Source organism: Thalassophryne amazonica, chromosome 19, assembly GCF_902500255.1.
Source record: "Thalassophryne amazonica chromosome 19, fThaAma1.1, whole genome shotgun sequence".
Taxonomy (NCBI): Eukaryota; Metazoa; Chordata; class Actinopteri; order Batrachoidiformes; family Batrachoididae; genus Thalassophryne; species Thalassophryne amazonica.
In genome coordinates, this window is record NC_047121.1 from 54,956,237 (window position 1) to 54,978,926 (window position 22,690).

The following is a 22,690-nucleotide window of genomic DNA, read 5'->3' on the forward strand; positions in this document are numbered from 1 at the left end:
TCCGGTGCAGCTGCGGCCGTACCAGTGTCAGCTGTAGCCCCGGCGGTCAGCGGTGACGACCCTCCGCCGTGCCTCTACCTCACCACTTTAACAGAAATATTTAAACGAGACCAGTTCCCGGCTCAGACCCTGTGGTCTCTCCTGGCCATGTGCTGGTTCTGGCTGTCTGAGTCCGAGGAGAAGGACTTATTCCTGGGTTCTGCTCTGCTCAGCCTGTGGCGGCTCCTCAAACACAAGCTGGGCTGCCTGGCTGAGGGCGTGGCCTCGTGTTTGTCCTGCCACAGAGACGCCAAAGAGGATAAACCACTGGTAACGACACACTCTGTTATTAACCAAAGGAACTAACAGGTTAACTGCACACTTTGATTTGGATCCAGAAACATTTTAGAATTATTAATTAAGGGCTTAATAATGCAAGAGCAATCTTAAAAATTGATAGAATCATATGAAAATTCAAATCGGTACAGATGAAAAATGAATCGTCTCACACACACACACACTCCAGTGCTGTGCTTCTGGGTGACGCAGACGACATTTTGGAGCGTCATGAACGTCAAATTCTAAAAATTAATTTAAATGTAAAACGTGACCGGAGCTTGGCTTTTTATCCCCTCGGTATGAAATACAGGGTGATCGATCAGCATGCCCATACCCTCCCCCCAGTCCGTTTTCACTTGTTAGCATGATGTTTCAAGAGCCAGTTGAGCAGTTTAATTGATATGTGGCATAAGGGTGAACTCTGGTGAACCCCGACACTTTGTGCTACTGATTTGTGGGGTCTGGGGGAGACATGTCATCTGATGACTCTTCTTTATCGTGACACTTTTAAAAAAAAAATGGGTGATGAGAAAAGTGAAAAAAGCATTTGTTTAATATTTTGTAGACCTAATTTAAAATATTAACACGATTTCAAGGTTATAAATATTTTTGTAGTAGTAGAATGCAGGTTGTAGTGGTTATTGTGGGACTTTGACTTAGTTGTGTAGTTTGATTTATCAGAAATTTAAAATTAAATTACTGTATTTTTTTTTAGAATATAAGATGTTTTTTTTTTACTAGTTTAGGTGGTCCTGCGACTTATACAGCGGTGCAACTTATATACTGAAAATTTGCACGTTTGTTATTAAGAATTATAATAACAATTTATGTCAAGCTTCCCTAAGAATCAAACACTTAACAAAATAATCTCCAATAATAAAAAGTGTGCTCCAAAGGTGCAAATAAATAGATAAATTTAAAAAAGGTGCAAATTATACCCCAGAAATTGTAATGGATATATATTTATTTTTATTTCTCAAGTCAATGGTGTGTTGACATATATTTATTTAATTATTCTGATGTGGGATATGTTTTAAAATTTTTATTTTGTTATTTAAGATAAAATATAACATTTTCCGGAGTTTAAGTTGCACCTTTTTTTTTCTTTATTAATTTGGGATGTTTGTACATAATTGTAGTGCACTTTTTTAGTGTTGGCATTAATTCTTTTAATATAAGAGTTTTTGTTTTTCGTGCTTTGATTTCTGGGAAAGTTGAATATAAATATTCATTATTTCTGTGCTAGGACCGATTTTATTCACTTTATACATGCTTCCCTTAGGCAGTATTATTAGAAAGCATTGCTTAAATTTTCATTGTTACGCAGATGATACCCAGCTTTATCTATCCATGAAGCCAGAGGACACACACCAATTAGTTAAACTGCAGGATTGTCTTTCAGACATAAAGACATGGATGACCTCTAATTTCCTGCTTTTAAATTCAGATAAAACTGAAGTTATTGTACTTGGCCCCACAAATCTTAGAAACATGGTGTCTAACCAGATCCTTACTCTGGATGGCATTACTCTGACCTCCAGTAATACTGTGAGAAATCTTGGAGTCATTTTTGATCAGGATATGTCCTTCAATGCGCATATTAAGCAAATATGTAGGACTGCTTTTTTGCATTTGCGCAATATCTCTAAAATTAGAAAGGTCTTGTCTCAGAGTGATGCTGAAAAGCTAATTCATGCATTTATTTCCTCTAGGCTGGACTATTGTAATTCATTATTATCAGGTTGTCCTAAAAGTTCCCTGAAAAGCCTTCAGTTAATTCAAAATGCTACAGCTAGAGTACTGACAGGGACTAGAAGGAGAGATCATATTTCACCCATATTGGCCTCTCTTCATTGGCTCCTGTTAATTCCAGAATAGAATTTAAAATTCTTCTTCTTACTTACAAGGTTTTGAATAATCAGGTCCCATCTTATCTTAGGGACCTCATAGTACCATATCACCCCAATAGAGCGCTTCGCTCTCAGACTGCAGGCTTACTTGTAGTTCCTAGGGTTTGTAAGAGTAGAATGGGAGGCAGAGCCTTCAGCTTTCAGGCTCCTCTCCTGTGGAACCAGCTCCCAATTCAGATTAGGGAGACAGACACCCTCTCTACTTTTAAGATTAATCTTAAAACTTTCCTTTCTGAAAAAGCTTATAGTTAGGGCTGGATCGGGTGACCCTGAACCATCCCTTAGTTATGCTGCTATAGACTTAGACTGCTGGGGGGTTCCCATGATGCACCCAGTGTTTCTTTTTATTCACCTCTTTTTGCTCTGTATGCACCACTCTGCTTTTAATCATTGGTGATTAATCTCTGCTCTCTTCCACAGCATGTCTTTTTCCTGATTCTCTCCCCTCAGCCCCAACCAGTCCCAGCAGAAGACTGCCCCTCCCTGAGCCTCATTCTGCTGGAGGTTTCTTCCTGTTAAAAGGGAGTTTTCCTTCCCACTGTCGCCAAGTGCTTGCTCATAGGGGGTCGTTTTGACCGTTGGGGTTTTTCTGTAATTATTGTATGGCTTTTGCCTTACAATATAAAGCGCCTTGGGGCGACTGTTTGTTGTGATTTGGTGCTATATAAATAAAATTGATTATTATTATTAATAGCAAATGCTTGATTTTTTTTATTGGGGGGGAGGTATATAAGTCACAGGGCCTCCTGGCATATACTGTGGACATGATGTTTTTCATTGTTTATAGAAATAAATACTTCTGATTATTTTTGATGCAAATGTCACTTTTGGTTGAACACATTATCAGCAGCTCTCTGATTTCTGGAGCAACATGAAACAGAAGCGGAACTTTGCTCGCTAGATCAACATGTGTTTCCACGCTGCCATTAATGTGCCGAGTTTTAGGCGTGTTTGTGTCTAAACAATGTTGTGCCACGGTGGCGGCGGCGTCTCTTCGTCTGAATAGCTGAGGGGATTCAGTTGACTGCGTTGTTTAATCTTAAGCCGGCTTCATTATTTAAACGCTCCGGCGGTCCTCTGAGACTCGGGTGTGTGATGTTTGTTTAGGGAGAATAATAAAAAGGCGTAAATGGGTTTGTGTGGAGCACGGCGGAACCCGCCTTCTCGCTCATCTCGCTCCCTGCCACTGTGATTTATTACCTTTATTCATTGAAAGAAGACAGCGCTGTGACACCAACATGGGAATAAATCCCAGAGCTGCCGACCAATCAGCAGGGATCCACTGGCTTGTGAGGGAGGAGTTAAACCAGCCCCTCCCTCTTTGTTTGTTTGGGTTGAGATCGGCCCTCAGCGCCAGTAAACCTGAAGGATTTTCTTTTGATTTGGGTTTTTTCCTCTGAGCTCTGCTGATGTGCTCATCATCACCCCCACCCCCGGTTTATCTCACCGCTTCAGAACCGCACTCATTAGAACCCACTAATCCTCCAAATTTGGATCTCCCTCCAGAAAGAAAACGTGCCTTAATGATGCAACCACCAGGGGGAGCCACCCTGGACCTGCTGCAAACATGGCTGACGAGTCACGTCTGGTGTTTCCTCGCTCTTGATTGGCTGAGTGCACCTGCCTCCGTGTGTAGTGGGCGGAGCAGGGAGTGTTGGGAAAGCGCACAGGGTGGCTGACCTCAAAGGAACACACTCGCTGACCCTTCACACTGTGTTTTATTGAGATGTGGGATTTGGCTTTAGAGATTTTAAAGCTACAGTGTACAGGATTTATTGCCATCTGGTGGTGAGGTTGCAGATTGCATTTTGTTTCCCCTCATGTTTTGGCTGCTCCTGTGACAGAGAATCATGCTGCCTTTACTTCTTCTCTTGCGATGCATGACGTATACGATCCTCCGTTACATAAACATGGGGTTTCTTAAACTTGTTAGCCTGCGCGAGCCACCAGTAGACGGTCTTTCACTGATCCGTTATGTGGCGCAGGTTTGGAGCAGTGTTTCTGTCTCACTGACGTCTGTGTTAACTGGAATTTACATACAATTTAAGAGAATTATTAAAAAACAAAAAGGCACAAGCACATTTTTGAGTATCAGTGAACTTTACGAACAAACTTATGAATGTAATTGAATCCAACTTAACTCTTCATAGCTCCTGAACTATAATTTTAAACCAAAGCTTTAAGAGAACGATTTGAATGCATCTTTTCACAGCCGAGTAAATGCAGTCTGAGACAGTAACCGCTCCCCTCGCACGAGGGGTTCCTGAAAGACTCCATAGGGGAGCAACAACTGGTTCATGGTCTGGGTGTTTTGGTGGCTCCCCTCACCAGTCTCCTCTCAGCACTTTTGAGACCCGCCTACTTGATGCTGTGCCGTACTGTCTGTAGTTCTTAACTATTGATGTAAATGAAGTCAGACATATTCAGTGACCTAGAAATGTTCATGTGTTCATCCCCGACTTTTCTCAAACTTTTTTGATTTGTTTGTAATTAATATACAGTATTATTTTATATATATATATATATATATATATATATATATATATATATATATATATAACAATGTCAGGTATAATCTAATAATCACACCCTTTAATGTTTGACCTGTAATGTTCTGCTTTATTTATTCAAACCAGCTCATTCATTCATGGATCAAACATGAGTTTGTCCTGATCTTGTTGTTCTGACAGCTGACATTCCTGCTCGCTGTTACTTTGGACTCGGCTGATCCGCTCTGCGTGCAGATAACAAACCAGAACCCTCTGCATTGTGCTGTTGCTTATTGTGCGCCGGCGCCCGGCCTCGTCCTGCAGCTCTCTGGAAACCGCACCAGCAGACAAGCTGCAGGACGAGGAGACGATGGACGGCGGAGTGTCGAAGTGGACACGGAAAATGAACAGTGTGGGTGGAGGAGGCAGAGTTGGATTTTGTACATTCTGCACTACTGATCAATATGCAGATTAGAGGAACTCACTCGCAGTGAGTACTTTTTCTCTGCACGCCTCCACAGAACGCGGAGGATCAATGGATCAGATCCCCAAAGTGCAGATGGCGTCACGATTCACAAGGCGCCCGACTAGGGTCTGACTGGGTGGCAGATAGTTCAAGTGTTTGTTGTTTTGCTGAACTTTTTTGGTGTTCTTGTGCGATAACTCGCCCTTTTTGAAGTTGCGATGCCTGTGTCCAGAGGAGGGAGGCTGCGGAGGAAGGGTTGCTCCTTGGTGCGAAGGACCCGGCGGCATGCCAGAGCGGTGTGGAGGCTCCTGTACCGGCTGCTCTTCACGGTGAGGTGCAGGATTGGACACGAGCGGGCGAACAGCTGAGTTTCTGCCCCTTTTTTTATGAAGTTTTTAAGTGTCTCACCAAGAGACGCTTCAAAAGACTCCAGTCTATCTTAAGTACCAGTGAGGGGGTTCCGTGAGGTGGTCTCAGGTTCTTGTCTCACACACAGGAGATGTGAGCAGATGTTGTGGGTTTTCTGTTTGTGTGGACCGTGAGGAGCGTGCACGAAGCATGCACGAGCTGCAGTCCAGATCATATTAATTAATTATAATGACCAACTTTTTGGATATTTTTTTAAATTAAAAAATACCTGTGATGAGACGTGAGGTGTTGATGTTGATACAGATCTGGAATCAAAACTTTAAATTTAATTTAAAATTCAAAAATTTAGTTTTTCACTGAAGGACAGGCCTTTTTTTGGTCTCTTTCTTTTAATCTACTTGAAAATGCAGTGAATAGTTGAGCATCATTGTGTCTCAGTCCTTCTCCAAGGTTGGCCAGCATCAGGCCCCGTCCTAGATTAAGAGATTATTATTTTTTTTATTTTAATTTGTAATTATGGAGAGATTTTTTTTTCTTTTTCTTTTTCTTTTTTTTTTTTACTGACATGTCTTTTCTGACTGGTCTAATTCCCAATGTTGACTCAGTGTCTCTGTGTCTGCCAGATCTGAACCAATATCTGGAACCGCTTTGTACGTATTTTAGAGAACAGCAAACCCAATTTTGATCAGACTTTGTAGGTACATTGAAGCCGTGGATGGGAAGACGTGATTGGATTTTCGAGAGGACATTTTGCTAATCGAGGTCAATGGTCAAGGTCAAACTTTCAGCCAATGCTTATTTATTGGCCAGTGATTCCCAAAGTGTGGACTCCTGCTCCCTGGTGTGGTGTGAAGGTACTGCAGGTGTGCTGCAAGAGGTCATTAAAATTAAATAAAAATCATTTATTTAAAATTTTGTAGGAAAGTTCAATTTTATTGCCTTGCCAACTCACAACTGATAGAAAATTGCCTCAGTGCAGCGCTCACTCACACCCATCCATTAAAGATAAGCACACCACTACGTACGTATTAAAACTGCATAAGAGATGTGCAGTCATACAATATTAAAATTTTTAAACCCTGAGAAACCAAAAGTAAAAATACTTGTGCTTTTGGACCAGTGAATGCAAGAAGTAAGAAAACAAAGCCATGGATGTATATTTCATGTTATTCTGCATTTGTATGACCTTGTTTAGACTTTTTTTTTTTTTTTAATTGTCAATCAGTTTAAAAAAATTAAGAGATCCTGTCACAGAATATCGATGCACTGCTTGAATAGATAAAAACAAAGAATTAAGTGCAAGACACCAGTCCAAAGTGTGTGATCGTGACAAATAGGTTTAAAAATAAACCTATCAATAACTGTCTATCTGTGAATATACAACATACAATAAATAAAGGACACAGAATATTACACATATAAAGATGCTACAAGGATAAAGTTGCTACCAGATGCTACAGTGTATTTTAGATCCTACGTTCTATATTGTATTATAATCAGTATATATCACTTTGTATTTAGCTGTCTTATGGCGATTGGGTAAAAGCTGCCCCTGAATCTGCGTGTTTTGCACTTCAGGATACAGTACCGTCTACCTGAGAGGAGGAGGAGGGAAGACATATTGTTAAAGGGATGTGAAGTGTCACTAATTATCCTTCTTGGCTTGGACAAGTAATCCTGTTCTGCCAGTTCACCAATGGTTGGCAGCCTGGCCCTAATAATCTTCTCTGCTGCCCTCATGACCCTCCCCAATGCCTTCCTGTCTATAAGGCTGCTATTTTCATGCCACAGAGAGACACTACTGGTTTGTTTAACACAATATACATATGGAATTACTTTACCTTAGTCTCATATGTGGATCTAACCTCTGATTAAAGGTTTGGAGGGGCGTAGGAGAAGACTTGAAAATTTCAAAGTGGGCTGCGACATTCTGAAGTTTGGGAATGGCTGATATCGGAAAATGGATAATATTATGGAATTCAGTTCAGATATTGTACCGTTTGGGATTTTGTGTGTTTAAAAGCCCACATGATGTTTTCTCTATGTGCCTAGTTTGAAATGAAGGAACTGTAGGTTTAATTTGTGCCAATGAATATGTGCTAAATATCTAAATATGAATCTCTACCTTATCCTGTCTGCTTGGTTTTTAAAGAAGACACACAGAGCTGTGGTTCTAACTGACAAAGGCTGACGTGGTTATTTTTAAATTTCCTAAATGGTGAAGGGAGTTAAAAACACCATCCAGAGATGTGACCCATCTGCAGTTAAACCTGAATGAGCCTTCAGAGCGCGGCTGTCGGATCCACTCATCTGTCTCGGTACTGCCAGGCTTCTTGTTTTTCCTCCCGTCCTCCGCCAGCTCTCCTCCGCTTCACTTAATTGGTTATTTGTCCAAGCTGTCAGACTGTGTTGTGGTGATGTTGTGAGGCATCACGGTTTCTGAGTTATGACGGTGTTTAGGTCTGGTTCTTTCTTTTTCTTTCGGCCCACCTCTGCCTGTCATGCCGCAAGTGTCTTCCTAACGGCATTTAGCCGGAATTTCTCTCTTTCCACTCTTTCCTCCTGCGCAGAATTCCCAGTCATTTCTAGATCATGATGGATATGTAATCCTTACCGCGGCTTGGGTCTGACGAGATGTCAGACTCAAGCCGCTCCTTTTTGGTTTGTATGCTTTACTTCAACCGCTTCACGTTAGTTTTCTAAACTAAGCGATCTATCAACCAAAACCTGAAGACACGATACTCGATACCAATGAGCACCAGAAGTCTTGCCAACCAACCAGTTAGACAACTGGTCCATCCCGACCTCTCAGAGGTAATCATCTATCTGCTACAGCCAGGTGAAGCACACAGCTTGTTTGATCATGCACAGAGAAACACCACATGGCCAAAATGTCCACTGTGACACTCCCTAAGTACGCGTTGGACACAGTCATTCCAGTGGTACCCAAGGGTCTTCTGAAGAGATGGCGTATCAAAGACATCCAGTCCTTGTCTCAGGTCAATGGTTGGTTTCCAAGTCTCATCGTACAGTAAGGCAGGAAGCACCAGACTTGGACCTTCATTCTCCCGCAAAGATATCGTCAACACCAAACACTCATGACTCCGTAAGATATTCCCAGGCAGCCTCATGAGCTCAAAGGTTGAGGATCCAGAGACATGAACATCACTACTGAGTTATGTTCAGCACTTTCATTACATCCAGCAAGTCATTGGATCTTGTTCCTGATCCAAGACCATCACAAATCCAGACACTCCGGTTTGTCACTCAGGTTCTCCGCAAACACCAGAACACTGCCTGCAAAGTCGAGGTCGGTAACCAAAGGCGCACTGACTCTGCTGATTTCCACGACCTGACCTGTCCTGACCTAGTCCACGCAAGTGTTGACCCAGTGAAGGAACCAGAAGACATTCCTGAACCTCACCACGTGTCCATGGAAGTTACCAAACAACTCCAAGTCGTACGCGTTCATCACCGTATGCAGCGGGCACGTGACAGTAAAACTCAGAGACAGAAGCACTTTGATCATCTCATCGTTATTTGGACCACTAATATAGTACAGAGATATCCACACGTGTGCGTCTTCCTGTCGCTGGCCAGACCAGGTGCTCCTCCTCCTCCAGTCTTGAGGGAGACGTTAAATCCCCTCGTAAATATCAGCCTGCGTTCAGAGAGCTGCAGAGGTGACGCATCGCTGGAAAGAGATTCGGCCTGCGTGTGCAGACAGGTGACAAATTGAAAAATCAAGTGTTTTTTTTTAAGCCCCAGTGCTCCTCAGCACAGATTATGCAAGTTTGTGGAATTGTGCCGGAGGGATAAACAATGTGATTCCAGATCATGTGGCCCCGTTTTTGATGTTTTTGATGATGGTGGGAGAGAATGCTGCCTCACACGATATAAAAACAACCTCATCGTCAAAGTCTCCTGTTGGTGTTTAACCGCGTTATCGTGTGTTGACGGTGACGACCGTGGGCGGGTTCTTTGTCCTCTGAGACGAGACCACTCCAGTCTTCCATCAGGAGACCAAAAAAAAAAGTCCCCGCCAAGAAACATAGTTTGACTTGCATAGGTTTGTTTTGGTGTCAGGACCAGTTAAAATGGTGAACTGGTAAAAAGGTCTGGATTCTGGCACAGATTCCCGTCATGTGGAGTTGTAGGCTGGATCACCAATGACAACTGAAATTATATATTTAAAAAAATTCAAAGTTGCCTCTGAAGTTTCCCTCTTTTATTTCTTTCTTACCAAAAAATGTATCAGGTAATCGTTTAGTTTATTAGGCATAGTTTGGACCTTTTTTTCTTTCATAGGGGGCGCCAGAGGGAGGTCTCAGACTGTCGGTCATCTGTTGCTGCTTGGCAGAGGTGCAGTCTGAGTCCCGCACTGGTTTATCCCATTGAGGACAAACGCTGCAGTGATTAATCAGTTATTAACTGAAACAAACAAACAAAAAACAGTTGAAAAACTGATTGTCTTTGGGTTGTGGACAAGAGGAGACAGTTGAGGACGTTTTCTCAGTAACTGTGAAACACTGATAGACAGTTTTCAATCTTTTTACTATGAGGATGAGAGTTGCAATTATTAATCAATGATTAATCAAAACAAAAACATCCAAATTCTTTAATTTCAGCTTCTTAAATGTGACCAAAAAAAGAACTGTCTTTGACAAACTGAATACGTTTGGATTGTGGACAAGAGGAGACGGCTGAGCACGTTTTAGGATTTGTGAAATGCTGATGGATAGTTTTCACCTTTTTTTTTTTTTTTTTTTAAATTTGATTAATTGATCATGAAAATAATCAATTGTTGGAACCTCCTGAGGTCATAGATGAACTTTCACCTTCCTGGTCTGTCATTCACCCTGTGTGTGTGTGGGGTGGATGATGGATGATGGGATGGTTCTGGTGTTTTGATTTTGTGTGTGTGTGTGTTGAGTGCATTCTGACACCACATGTGTGTTCTGACGACGGCGTCCTGCTGAGCAGCGGTTTGTCTTTTGCGCTGTGCCGCATTGTGTTGTTGTTGTGCAGCAGATTGGAACCTGCTGTTCGTGGTACTTACTGGCCCGTGCTGATTGCAGTAACGGTGTGTAGCAGGACTGTGCAGCATTACCGCCACAATAATTTGTCGTGTGAGAAGTTGAGTTTAACATTGACTCCGCCCACAATGAGGTGATAGATAAGTGTCAGTGTGGATCAGTCCTCCTCCAATATGAAGTAGACCAGGATCTGATCTGAATTGGAGTAATTACACCCCTCCCACAAAAACGATGCAGCCAGTGTTCTGTCACTATGATGAGTCATGTGACATTTCTCTTCTTATCAAGATCATTTCAGTTGTACTGGCTCGATATTCACCAAACGTGGTGTATGCGCTACACACGGGGATCCCAATGAACCTTTTGAGCTCAAGAGGTCAAAGTTCAAGGTCACTGTAAAGATGATGATGATGTAAGGATGTATGATGTAAAGATTTTGTGAGTGTAGGCATGGTGACTCTATTGATTTTGGGGTCAAAGGTCAAAGATGAAAATCACTGAACTGTGTTGGGTATAAAAACATTTAGGTCAGTGTCACTTTCCAGTTCTAAGTTTATCAGTATTTGCTCTGTGGATTTTGTGGGTTACTGAAGAGTCTGTGCTTGTTTTTAATTTATGTTTACTTCAAATTTTGTTCCTTTTGTTTTGTTAATTTAGTTTAAATTTAATATTAATTTACCTTACTGAGAAAAAAGATTCACATTTTCATACACACTTTTGGAAGTTGAAATGTCCGAAAGTGCACAAAGTAGTGTGAAGGGAAATATAACTGAGTGAGCAGCTGTATTACTAGTAGTATTATTAGGGCCCGAGTAGGAAAAAGTCCTACGAGGACCCTATTGTAATTGCACTGTTTATTATTATTTATTAGGGCCCGATTAGTCTCACTCTTGAAATCGAAATTTTGGCCTGTTCCCATGCTCAAAAACTCAAACTTTGCAAAGTCATCCGGCCGGATCCGAAATTCAATATTTTGGGGGTGTCGCACATGGTCGCAGTGAAATGGCGAAATAGTGCCCGTAGAAATTTTCAAAAACCCCTCCGCATTGAGGTTTTTTCATCGCAGCCTCACGAAATTCGGTACACATATTTACCATGCCGGGACCCACAAAAAAGTCTGTTACTGTCATGGTGAAATGTCGACAGGAAGTCGGCCATTTTGATTTTAAGTTTCGATTTTGAGCTAATTTTTGCTATTTTTGGCCATTTCCACTACTTACATTTGAACGAACTCTTCCTAGGGATTTCATCCAATCGTCTTCAGATTTATTCAACATGATCATGACCCCATGGTGATCAAAAGTTATCAAAAGAATGTAATTAGTTCAAACGGCGTGGCTGCTAGGGTTCGTCAAACTTTGGCGAACTTTGGGAGCATGCCGTTTCACTTCGAATGGCCCACATACTTAATCGTGCATCCATCAAACTTGCTGGAGATGATGAGGGCTCCGCCCTGAAGGTCTGCATATATTAACATCCCACCTCCGCCATAGCGCCCCCGGTGGTAACAGGAAATGTCCTATTTTTACTTTAACAGGTCCTGATGTCACATAGTTAACCCAATCAACTTCATTCCACTTCTAAAGCATGGGTCTACTCCAAACAGGAAGTTGGCCATTTTGAATTTTCTTGTCATTTTGGCGTGATTTCCACACGTTGTATTTGAACGAACTACTCCTAGGGATTTTGTCCAATGCACTTCAGATTTCTTCCAGATCATCCAGAGACGATACTGATCAAAAGTTATCGAAAGCTTTTCTCTGTGTCGAAGGGTGTGGCCGCTATGGCGCCGCCATTTTGACCCTTCGTCATGGAACATTATACTTAAACAGGTACTGATGTCACATAGTTAACACCATCAACTTCCTTCCACTTCTAAAACATGCAGAACAAGTTGGTGAAAGTAGGCGATGAACGCCGTGAAGTTACGTGTGGCGGCGTGCCGAATACCACCCATTCGGCATGAAATTACGTTCTTCATTTTGACGGCTTTAATTTTGTCATATCATCATGAAAACTGATACACAGGTCAAGCACGACAACTCTTACAATTCATAGGGGCGTCGCCCATGGGCGGGGCAAAATGCCTCAATAGAGCCCCCTTGAAACTTTCAAAAACCCCTCCCCATAGGGGTTTTTTTGGAGTAGGGAGATGAAAATTGGTACACGTGTGACTTGCATAGATGTACAAAAAAGTCTCTTGCACCATGGGTCTTCTCCAAACAGGAAGTTGGCCATTTTGAATTTTCTTGTCATTTTGGCGTGATTTCCACACGGTGTATTAGAGCTAACTCCTCCTATGGATTTTGTCCAATGCACTTCAAATTTCTTTCACAGCATCCAGAGATGATACTGACCAAAACTTATCGAAAGCTTTTATCTATGTTGAAGGTTGTGGCTGCTATGGCGCCGCCATTTTGACCCTTCGCCATGGAACATCAGTTCATGATAACTCCTTCATGCTTTGCCTGATTGACTTGAAACTTCACATGTGTGATGATGGTTGGCCCCTGAACACACCTGACTCCTCTGTTTGTACACTAAGCACCCCCTAGTGGATAAACCATCAACATGTCATAACTCCTTCATGCATTGTGTGATTTCCTTGAAATTTTAACTGTGATGAGTGGTTGCCCCTGTACACACATGCCCACACCTGGTCACAAGGGAATGCACTGCCCTGGGGAGGCGGTCGCGCGGAACGAGGGCCCGTATATGACTGCTTGCAGTCCTAGTTATTATTATTATTATTACTATTACTACTATCAGCTACATTATTAAAATGAGACATGAGAAAAGTTACCACAACCATCATTTTACAGACTAAATCCTGACAGTAGGGCACCACAGTCTTGTTTGAACCCTGTGTGATATCGCAGGATTTGACCACTTATGGGGACCTCGGTTGCAATATACACACAGCATAACTTCACACGGAAAAATGGACTGTTTTGCTTTCAGCTGCAATCACAGAAGCAGTTGCGAAAAGCTTTTTTTTTTTTTGTTCCAAGTGGAGAAGACGAGGCCGATGGGAGATGTCATGTCGCTAAGTGTAGTTGTTGTAAGAGTAGTTGCGTTCTCTTGCCTGCAAAACCGCCTCAACACATTTGTGCTCCATATCATAAACAAACTGCTACACGTTCACTTTCCACCGCATCGTCACTTTTTTTTTTTTTTTTTAATTTTCACTTTCTTTGCATATAATTTGCCCAAAAACTCATTGAAAATGGCATGTTTTTCCCCGGAAGTAGAGAAATTACGTCATATTTTACCCCTTTTGTGCCCGCCCCCAAACGAGACTGCGCTGCCCAGTAAGTGTCGTCTGACATAAACATGATCTCTTTAGTCTCTTTAGTCTGATGTAACGCATGAAGCCAGTTAGCATCAAGTGTGTGATGAGATCCTCAGAATGGCGCCGTGACAACCAGCAGATTTCTATCAGTGTGTCATTTCATCCCGGGGTTATTCTGTCGCCCCCTGCAGAGCGTGGACACTGTGTGCACCCTGTACCAGTCCTTCGAGGACGGCTCGGGCTCAGGTTCCAGGGTAAGGATGGAAGACACCAAGGAGCCCCCAGAGCGGCAGGGAGCAGCAGGAGACCCCACCCTGGTCAGGCCCTGCTCCAAGCACATGAGTGCCACCGAGAGGCTACGCAAGGTCATCCAGGAGCTGGTAGACACCGAGAAGTCTTATGTCAAGGTAAGAAGACAGATGGTGCTGTTGTTTGACCCGAGGTCTGGTTTTAATACAGACAGTCAGACTTGATGGTGGGACTGAAGTTCCTCTGTCGGGTATCTGGACCAACACTCAGGGACAGGGTGAGAACCTGGAATATCTGGGAGGGATTCAGAGTAGGTTCTTTGCATTGAAAGCAGACAGCTGACATACTTTGAGCATCTGGTTAAGATGCCTCCTGCTGGTCTCCCTAGAGAGGGCTTCCATGTGCAGTCCAACTGTGAGGAGGTCCTGGGAAGACCCTGGAGATGCTGGAGGGATTATATCTCATAGCTGGCATGGGAACACCTCAGGATCCCACATGAAGAGTGAGAGGACTTGGCCAAAGGAAATGTGGGATGAGCTGCTTGGTTTTAATGCCACTACGATCAGTTTGATTGTCAGGATGGTTCTATCTGGGCTTTGAGCGAGTTCTTTCAGCTCTTCTTCCTTCGGGTTTGAACCAGGATCAGAAAGCAGCAGAGCTGAGGGAGCCATCGGAATCATTCAGGGAAAAGTGTGCTGATGTTGACTTTTTGTTTTTTGTCTGTAGGATCTGACCTGCTTGTTTGAAATCTACCTGAAGCCGCTGCAGAACAAAACCTTCCTCACGCTGGACGAGGTGTGTGTGTTTGTGTGTATTCTCTGACACGCCACTCCAACATGGATTGTTTGAAGTGTTTATTATCCAGATGGGGCGTGGCTGATCTATCCCACCCATTAACGCTGTGATTGGCTGGAGGATACAAACGTTCCGACGTTCCAGAGGAGCTTGGTGACACTCGGTTTAAATCCACCCATTAAAGATTCTGAGCAGATTCACACGTTATCACTAATATCTAATCTTTAAATAACAGAAATTAATTCCAGTTATTAATTAATTATTAGTAATAGTCATCTTTAGTGAAGAATACACAAACCTCTTTACAAAAACAGGACAGAGTGCATCAGACAGATGTGACAGAATGAATATATTGACTGGATTTTCTTGTAATTTAATATTTCAGGTGGATTTCAGGTGGAAAGATGTAAGTTAAAAACAGCAGTGTGGCCTTGAGCACAAATTGGTCGAATAAGAGAGAAATTTAAAATGCAAAGCTAAACTAGTTTGTTGAAAATATCGTTGAAAGCGTTGTCACTGTGACTTTGAAAAAGTAGCTCAGAAACAGCAGTGTGACCCTGAGCTGGAAGAGCATCCTAATTTATCCCAGTATGTGTAAACATTAGTGAGTTAAAAAGTAAACTTTTTTGTTATTCAGTGACTGTTGGCAAAAAAGGTCAAACAGCAAATAACAATATGACATTCATCTTAGCATGCTAATTTTGTAATATTTTTTTATCCCCAAAATAAAGAAAGCAAAGGTATGTAGAGTTTTAATTTCAGTGTGTTTATTTACGGATGATTTTTAAAAAGTCAAATTTTTATTGTTATTACACTATTAAAGTAAACCTTGGCAGTTTAGTTTTTGACAGAGAAATGGATGGGAGAAATGACATCATGACCTTGAGCTCATTGATCTCATATATCCAGAGGTCCTTAAATATGAGCAGTTTGTAAAGTGTACATACTTATGATTTGTTTTCACAAGAAATTTAATTTCCCCTGACCTCTATAGGGAGAAAAAGAGAGGTCAACATCAGTATGACCTTGAGCTTATTATTCTAATCAATCCATGGGTTCTTAAACATGAGCAATTTGAAAAGTATACCTAGATTTTCATGTTTTATTTTAAATTAAATATTTAATTCTCTCTGATTTTTGCAGGGAAAAAGGCAGTATAAGCATGACCTTGAGGTTATTGAGCGCATATATCCAGAGGTCCTTTAATATGAGAAGTTTGATAAGTTATACCTACATTTTTAGGTTTTAAATGAAATATTTAATTACTGTTAATGGCCGTTGCAGGGGAAAAAGGTCAACACCAGTATGACCTTGAGCTTCAGAGTGTTCCAGCTGTGCCAAATGTTGCTTAAAATGTGAGCCAACCATAGACTGTTAGTTTTATTCTATCTGACCATCTGTGATGGTATAAACACCAGTTTGACCTTCAGCTCCAGCAAATATCAAAACATGTCCAGAGAGTAGCGGGAAAAGTGGACGTTGCCAGTTTTTAAAACACAGAGCGCTAACTTATGTTGACAGCCAGGAGGACAGCGTTTGAAAATTTGTTTTTGTGGCTTCCTGTGGCGGCGCTTTGTGCTGCAGAATGCAAATGATGTTAGCGTACAGAGTGTGACCTCAAATACATGGTGTCTCTCTGGAGACGCACCGGTCAATACGCCGCCGAACACAGGGCCAAATTAAAAGGCCATTACAGGACAGCAGGACATGTCCAGAAATGAAATGGACGCTCTGTGTGTCGCTGAACGTCTTTTTATGAAGAGGTTTTGATGTCATAAGTGTTCTTGACGCTCCTGGTGACCGTTTTCTCTTTTTCTTCTTACTCGCTCCTCACCCCGTCTCTCCTTCCTCCTCATCCTCAGATGGAGTCTCTTTTCGGAAGCTTGCCGGAGATGTTGGACTTCCAGAGGGTCTTCCTGCAGACCCTGGAGGAAAGGATCGCTTCCTCGCCAGACTTCAACACCCTGGAGACACCGTCACAATTCAAGGTGAGACATAGACGTCCTGCGGTATCGATGTAACATCAGACCGGACGTCCTCCGACATCTCGAGGTTTGTGGTGCGGCGGGAGCGTCGCTGTCTGATTTATAGTCCTGACACCACACGGCGTGCGGTCTATTGATCCTGAACCACTGAGAGCTGGCGGACTCAAATGAGCGGCAACAGGACAGAGGCTCTGTTTGAATCGCATCCCGAGAAACTGAGGACAGAATGTTGTGGACACAACCTCACACGTTCACACTTTTTTATCCTCCTTTGCCCTGTGCTGCAGCTCATTCTTACCCACAAGTCTTTGCGTGGTGGCTTTGTTCGCTCCATTTACCAGACTCTCACTCTCTTCTGAGATGGGACACGCTGACCCCTGAAGCACGTCTCTTTTGTCTTCCTCTTTTGTCTCATATTTGGTTCGTCAGTTTTACTGAGAAACTAATTAAACGATTTTGACAAAACATCGGCTCTGCCTCGAACTGACACCATTAATTCCAGCGTTAAGCTGCGTTCGCATGTTGATGGTAGAAAAAAGGTCAGAGCAGACTGTAGGCAACATGAGGCACTGGCATTTCACAGGGGGTTTTTAACTAGTTGGGGAGTTCCTGCGACGTACTGTATGATACAGCATGATGGTAAAACAGGAAGCCGTGGCTATGATGTTATCTTAAAAAGTTAACACTCCAAAAGTCATAGATGAATTTTTCTTTGAAATATCACAGAGATTGTTCACTTTTACCCATTTAAAACGGGATAACTCTCTGCACTTAATCATCTCTCGTATTCTGACTTTTGTCTTCGTTAAAGTTAAAACATCCATTTTGTCGTTGTTGCTGTGGCAGGCAGTAAAAGTTGCAAATTTTTAACCTTCGATGCTATGTGCCATCCTGGTGTGCTCAAAGCAAATGTCAAAATTCTCGGCTTTCTTTCGTTTCATCACACTAGGTCCCGACTTATACATCGGTTCAGCCTTTGACAAACATATTGGTATCTGATATGAAAACTTTTACTTTACCGAATATCAATGCAGAAAAACTGTTGGAAATGGTGTAGTTATTTAGTTTGTCTAGCAGAAGATGGGCCAACAGCACTGTTCACAATGCTGTCAAGCATTCAAGCATGGCTGGGACCCCATCACCCCCTGGTCACATTAGCTACAAGAAACACATGCAAAGTGACCAGGTGTCGTTCATTTCCAATCAGAGTTGGTGTGTTACAGCAACAAGGGACAACTGGTCGCCATGCCGTCAGCTAGCCAGGGCCAAAATAGACAATAGACTATTTTATGCTAATGCTGAGTGGTGTGACACGCAGACTGTGTATCCGAGAGAAGACAATGCAACGTACAATGATTGGCTGGTGGTTATTTACAATGAAGTTAATTTTTTGTTTAATCTGTAAAACATCAAACTTCAATTGTTTCTTTGTTATAAATGTTTAAAAACTATGTGTGTGTGTACACACACACACACACACCAATCATCCACCTGTTAGTTGTGCTGTCGGAACCTCAACAATAAACATCTACTATATTTGCATAAATAATGAATTTTTTTTATTCATGTGGTATTTTTATATATATATATATATATATATATATATATATATATATATATATATATATATATATATATATATATATATATATATATATATATATATATCGCTTTATGTTCCTTACCCTCTTTTCCAGAGGCTGCTGTTTTCTCTTGGGGGTTCGTTCCTGTACTACGCTGACCACTTCAAGCTCTACAGCGGCTTCTGTGCCAACCACATCAAGGTCCAGAAAGTCCTGGAGAGAGGTACACGAAAACCCGAAATGCATACCGACTGCACAGTCATCACACAGACGAATCCAAACCGGCTTCAGGCTCCGCTGAGTTTGGCTTCCACACACCCGCGGTGCCTCACACACAGACCGTGGAAGACTCATCCTCCTCCTTTGGGAAAAGAATCAATTCCGCAATTCCTAACCATAACTCAGCACAAAACTGCGTTAAATGTTTATAAACAGCAGCAGTGTTCAAGTGGCGCCTTTAAAGGGCTGTGTTACCGTCAGAGTAACTGCACAGCAGAGAGAAGGTGGGATTACGAGGTGACGGCATATTTATGTAACTCAGCATGATGCCGAGTGACAGCCAGCCGTCACGAGGACGAGCTCCCGCCCTTCCCATCATGCCGTGGGCCCTGTGTTACCGTCTTATTTGTTGACTCCTTAATTGCCTGCCAATTAGTGAGGAAGCTTCCTGTCTGGGGCTCTAATTAATACTTTAATGGCTCCCTCAGCGAGAACAAACTGCTCAGAGAAACCGTCCTCACCTTCACACAAGCCCGAATCTGGACCCGCTGCTTTAGCTGAAACCTCCAAAACTGTATCAGCAACAGCTCAGTCCTGATGGGTTTTATTTTCCTCTCTGGCACCGACAGAATGCCTTTATTAAGATCAGAATGATGCACAGAGTCAGTGAAGGTACGTGGCTGAACCCTCAACCAGCTGATTCACCAAAACGTGACTGACTGTTGCTTTGTAATCACACGTTTGTCCTGTTAAAGACCAAAGTAATGGGTTAGCTCAGTAGTTCCCAGTCTTTTTTTTCCATGGAATTCCATTGGAATTTAAAGTCCTTATGTTAAATAACAGCACAGGCTGTGGTGTGCACGTGCTGCACGGAATTCCTGTCTGTTGTTAAACTTGCTCCCAGAGAGACGCTGTGTTAAAATGTACGAGTTCCACATATGGGGAAAAAAGTACAATTTATTCTAGAGTGCAGTTTAAGCCTAGAAAACACGGTACATCACAGTGTGCAGAATTTTCCATTGCGATCTCATTGAGATAATTGGGACGTTTGATTCTTCCTCTGCTACATCCCGCTAACGTTTTTTTTAAAACTTGCAATCTAACCTACTGGACAGATCTTAGGAGAGGTTAATTTGATTGAAATTCATTCATATCCTTTTGTGAGGTCCTGTTGATGAACAAAGACACAAACATCAATAAAATGATTAGCTGAAGTACGCGTGAAAATGACCGTTATCGTCTGAATTAAAGGTAAAGTGTCGTCACGATGCCACACAGTAAATTAACAAAATGCTTTTACTGAAATCAAAGTTGAGTTTGTAGGTGACAAGTAGACGGACTCCTACAGTGGCTGTGTGAGAGGATCCCGACAGCACCCCCTGCTGGAGACGTGTTGTTGGTGCACTGGCGCCCTAAATGTGAAAGCATCGTATGACAGCAAACTCCTGCCTGATATTCACAAAATCCACATCTGTTCTGTGCTTTCAGCCAAAACCGATCAGGCTTTCAAGGAGTTCCTGGACACCCGGAACCCCACCAAGCAGCACTCCTCCACGCTGGAGTCGTACCTGATCAAACCGGTGCAGAGGGTACTAAAGTACCCCCTCCTGCTCAGGGAGCTGGTGTCCCTCACCGACGGTGACAGCGAGGAGCACTACCACCTCACCGGTACACGCCCACACACGGTGGACGACAGGCCGTCATTCCAGCCTCGTGGTCCTCGTTAACCCTTCACTGTGTCCCCACAGAGGCCCTGAAGGCCATGGAGAAAGTGGCCAGCCACATCAATGAGATGCAGAAGATCTACGAGGACTACGGCGCAGTGTTTGATCAGCTCGTAGCCGAGCAGACGGGTCACAAGAAAGAGGTGAGCAGATCATCACACGTGGGAGGTTCTAATGATGGATTATAGTTCAGCAGCTGCTGTGTGTACCGGCGGGACAGTCGGCACGAGTCCCGGACACGTCAGCCACCTCACGCTCGACTCAGCATCCAACACGGAGCCCAAGTCGAGTCTCTGAGCAGACGCTGGTGTTGCACGTCACTGCATCCAGGCATGGGAACGAGACATCCTGAAAGTGGGCCGGGGGTCTGGGGTCCGCTGTAGGAGCTCCAGGGTTTTAGGCAAAATCAGACCCATTTTCAGCCTTGTTCAGCCAAGTAGATGCTTCAAAAAAAAAAAAAAAAAAGTCAGGAATACTTCATCTTACTCATCCTAAAAAAAAAAAAATCCTGAAAGTTCGCTTGGAGTCATACACAGTTGCGTTGGGCATGCGCTGGTCCGTCCTGAGCTCCAGCTTCAGAGCGCCGTGTTTACACCATCTTCTGTGCGATGCCTGTGGGGAGCGAATATATTTACAATTCACTAAATATTCAGATTGCATCCCAAATAACGTGCTGCAGATGCGGCACGCTTCCAGCAGGCTTAAAGAAGCAGAATCCTGCAGAAACACCAGCTTACAGGTTGTTGTCTCTGTGGTGTCTCACTCAGGTGACTGAGATCTCCATGGGAGAGTTTCTCATGCACTCGGCGGTGGTTTGGCTCAATCCCCACCCCTCTCTGGGTCGCATGAGGAAAGACCCTGAAATGACCGTGTTTGGTGAGTCTGTGCACAACCTCAAACTACTACTACCAAGTACATGATGCAGATATGTAAGTGTGTCCAATAGGGGGCAGATTAGAGCCACCAGAACACTCATTTATCTTTAGAATCAATGTCACTTCACCTGGTTTTCCCGCCCTTGTGGTTCAGAGGGGTATCACAGCTGATGTGCTGCTTTTGTTTAGGTTTTTTTTTCCCCAAACACAGAACAGAAAATATTCCAGAACAGTTTTGGGATGGATCTTGTACCCGGAACAGCAGCTCCGATCAGAATGATCAGTACTCCTGAATTTTAAGTGCACAGTGTAAAATATGTTTGGAAATAAATGCAATGAACAGATTTTGTATCATTATGTGTAAAAAGAAGAAGGAAATAAAAAGTTGTTCTTGTGAGAAAAAAAAAAGTAAAATGTGAGACAAAATCACACAGTCTGGAGTCCTGGGAGTTATTTTTTCTGTTACTTCTTAATTCTGGTATTTCAGCATGAATGTGACTTAAATCTCATCTGATATTCTGAATGTTGTTGTCAAAGGCCTTGGGCACCAACAACAACATAAAAACATGGACTGGGTTTTTGTGGGTTGCTCCTTTGCAGCCGAGCGTTCTGCAGAACGTCTGTGAATTTTAATGTCTGATGTTGGCTTCTAAAATGTTTCTGCGAGCTGCAGCGTTTCACTCAGAATTCCCTGTGAGGCAAAATGACACGTTGATGTGTTTTTCTCTCTCGCTCTAGTCTTCAAGAAAGCGGTGATCTTGGTCTGCAGGGAAAATGCCAAGATGAAGAGGAAGATGGTGAGGATTATGTTTGACGAAGCACTCGTTTACTCTTTAACGCTGCTAACATGGTCGCCCGTGTTTTCCAGACCAACCCCAGATCGGCGCTATCTCACGGAGACTCGGACCCCTTCAAGTTCCGTTGGCTCATCCCGCTGTCTGCGCTGCAGGTCCGACTCGGAAACACTGCAGGTGAGACACCGTCACGTCTTCCTGTTCTGTCCCGTCTGATCAGGCAGCGTGGGGACCAGGTGTTTAAAATCCTCTCCTTTGTTTCCGTTTTATGAGGAACAGGTGCAGAAAGCAGCTGCATCTGGGAGCTGATTCACTCCAGGTCAGAAGTGGAAGGAAGACCAGAGACCGTCTTCCAGCTGTGCAGCAGGTCAGAGGTGACGCCTCAAGGATGACTAATGGTTATTTTATTGCCTTTAACACATTGGAGCAGGTGAAGCTGTGGGACAGGAGGTGGACAACCAATATACGTATAGACCGAGGGTTCAAGTCCAGGTTTGTGTTTCACATGTCCAAGTTTTGTCCCTGACACCTTGTCCCAAAACAGGCACCAGCCAAGTCACTCGGGTCAGCTTTAAAAATCAACCAA

At 43.0% G+C, this 22,690-nt stretch overlaps 1 protein-coding gene across 3 annotated transcripts in view; it reads left to right on the plus strand.

The window, feature by feature from the left end:
* tiam2a (TIAM Rac1 associated GEF 2a) overlaps window positions 1–22,690 on the plus strand; it is a 147,162-nt gene that overhangs the window by 120,764 nt on the left and 3,708 nt on the right. For all 3 annotated transcript variants that reach the window (XM_034194890.1, XM_034194891.1, XM_034194892.1), the window contains 10 exons: window positions 14,072–14,287; window positions 14,856–14,924; window positions 16,787–16,912; window positions 18,607–18,715; window positions 20,200–20,379; window positions 20,460–20,578; window positions 21,203–21,311; window positions 22,049–22,107; window positions 22,179–22,281; window positions 22,384–22,471. In XM_034194890.1, coding sequence (XP_034050781.1) covers window positions 14,072–14,287; window positions 14,856–14,924; window positions 16,787–16,912; window positions 18,607–18,715; window positions 20,200–20,379; window positions 20,460–20,578; window positions 21,203–21,311; window positions 22,049–22,107; window positions 22,179–22,281; window positions 22,384–22,471 — 1,178 coding nt within the window. The remainder of the gene's footprint in view (window positions 1–14,071; window positions 14,288–14,855; window positions 14,925–16,786; window positions 16,913–18,606; window positions 18,716–20,199; window positions 20,380–20,459; window positions 20,579–21,202; window positions 21,312–22,048; window positions 22,108–22,178; window positions 22,282–22,383; window positions 22,472–22,690) is intronic.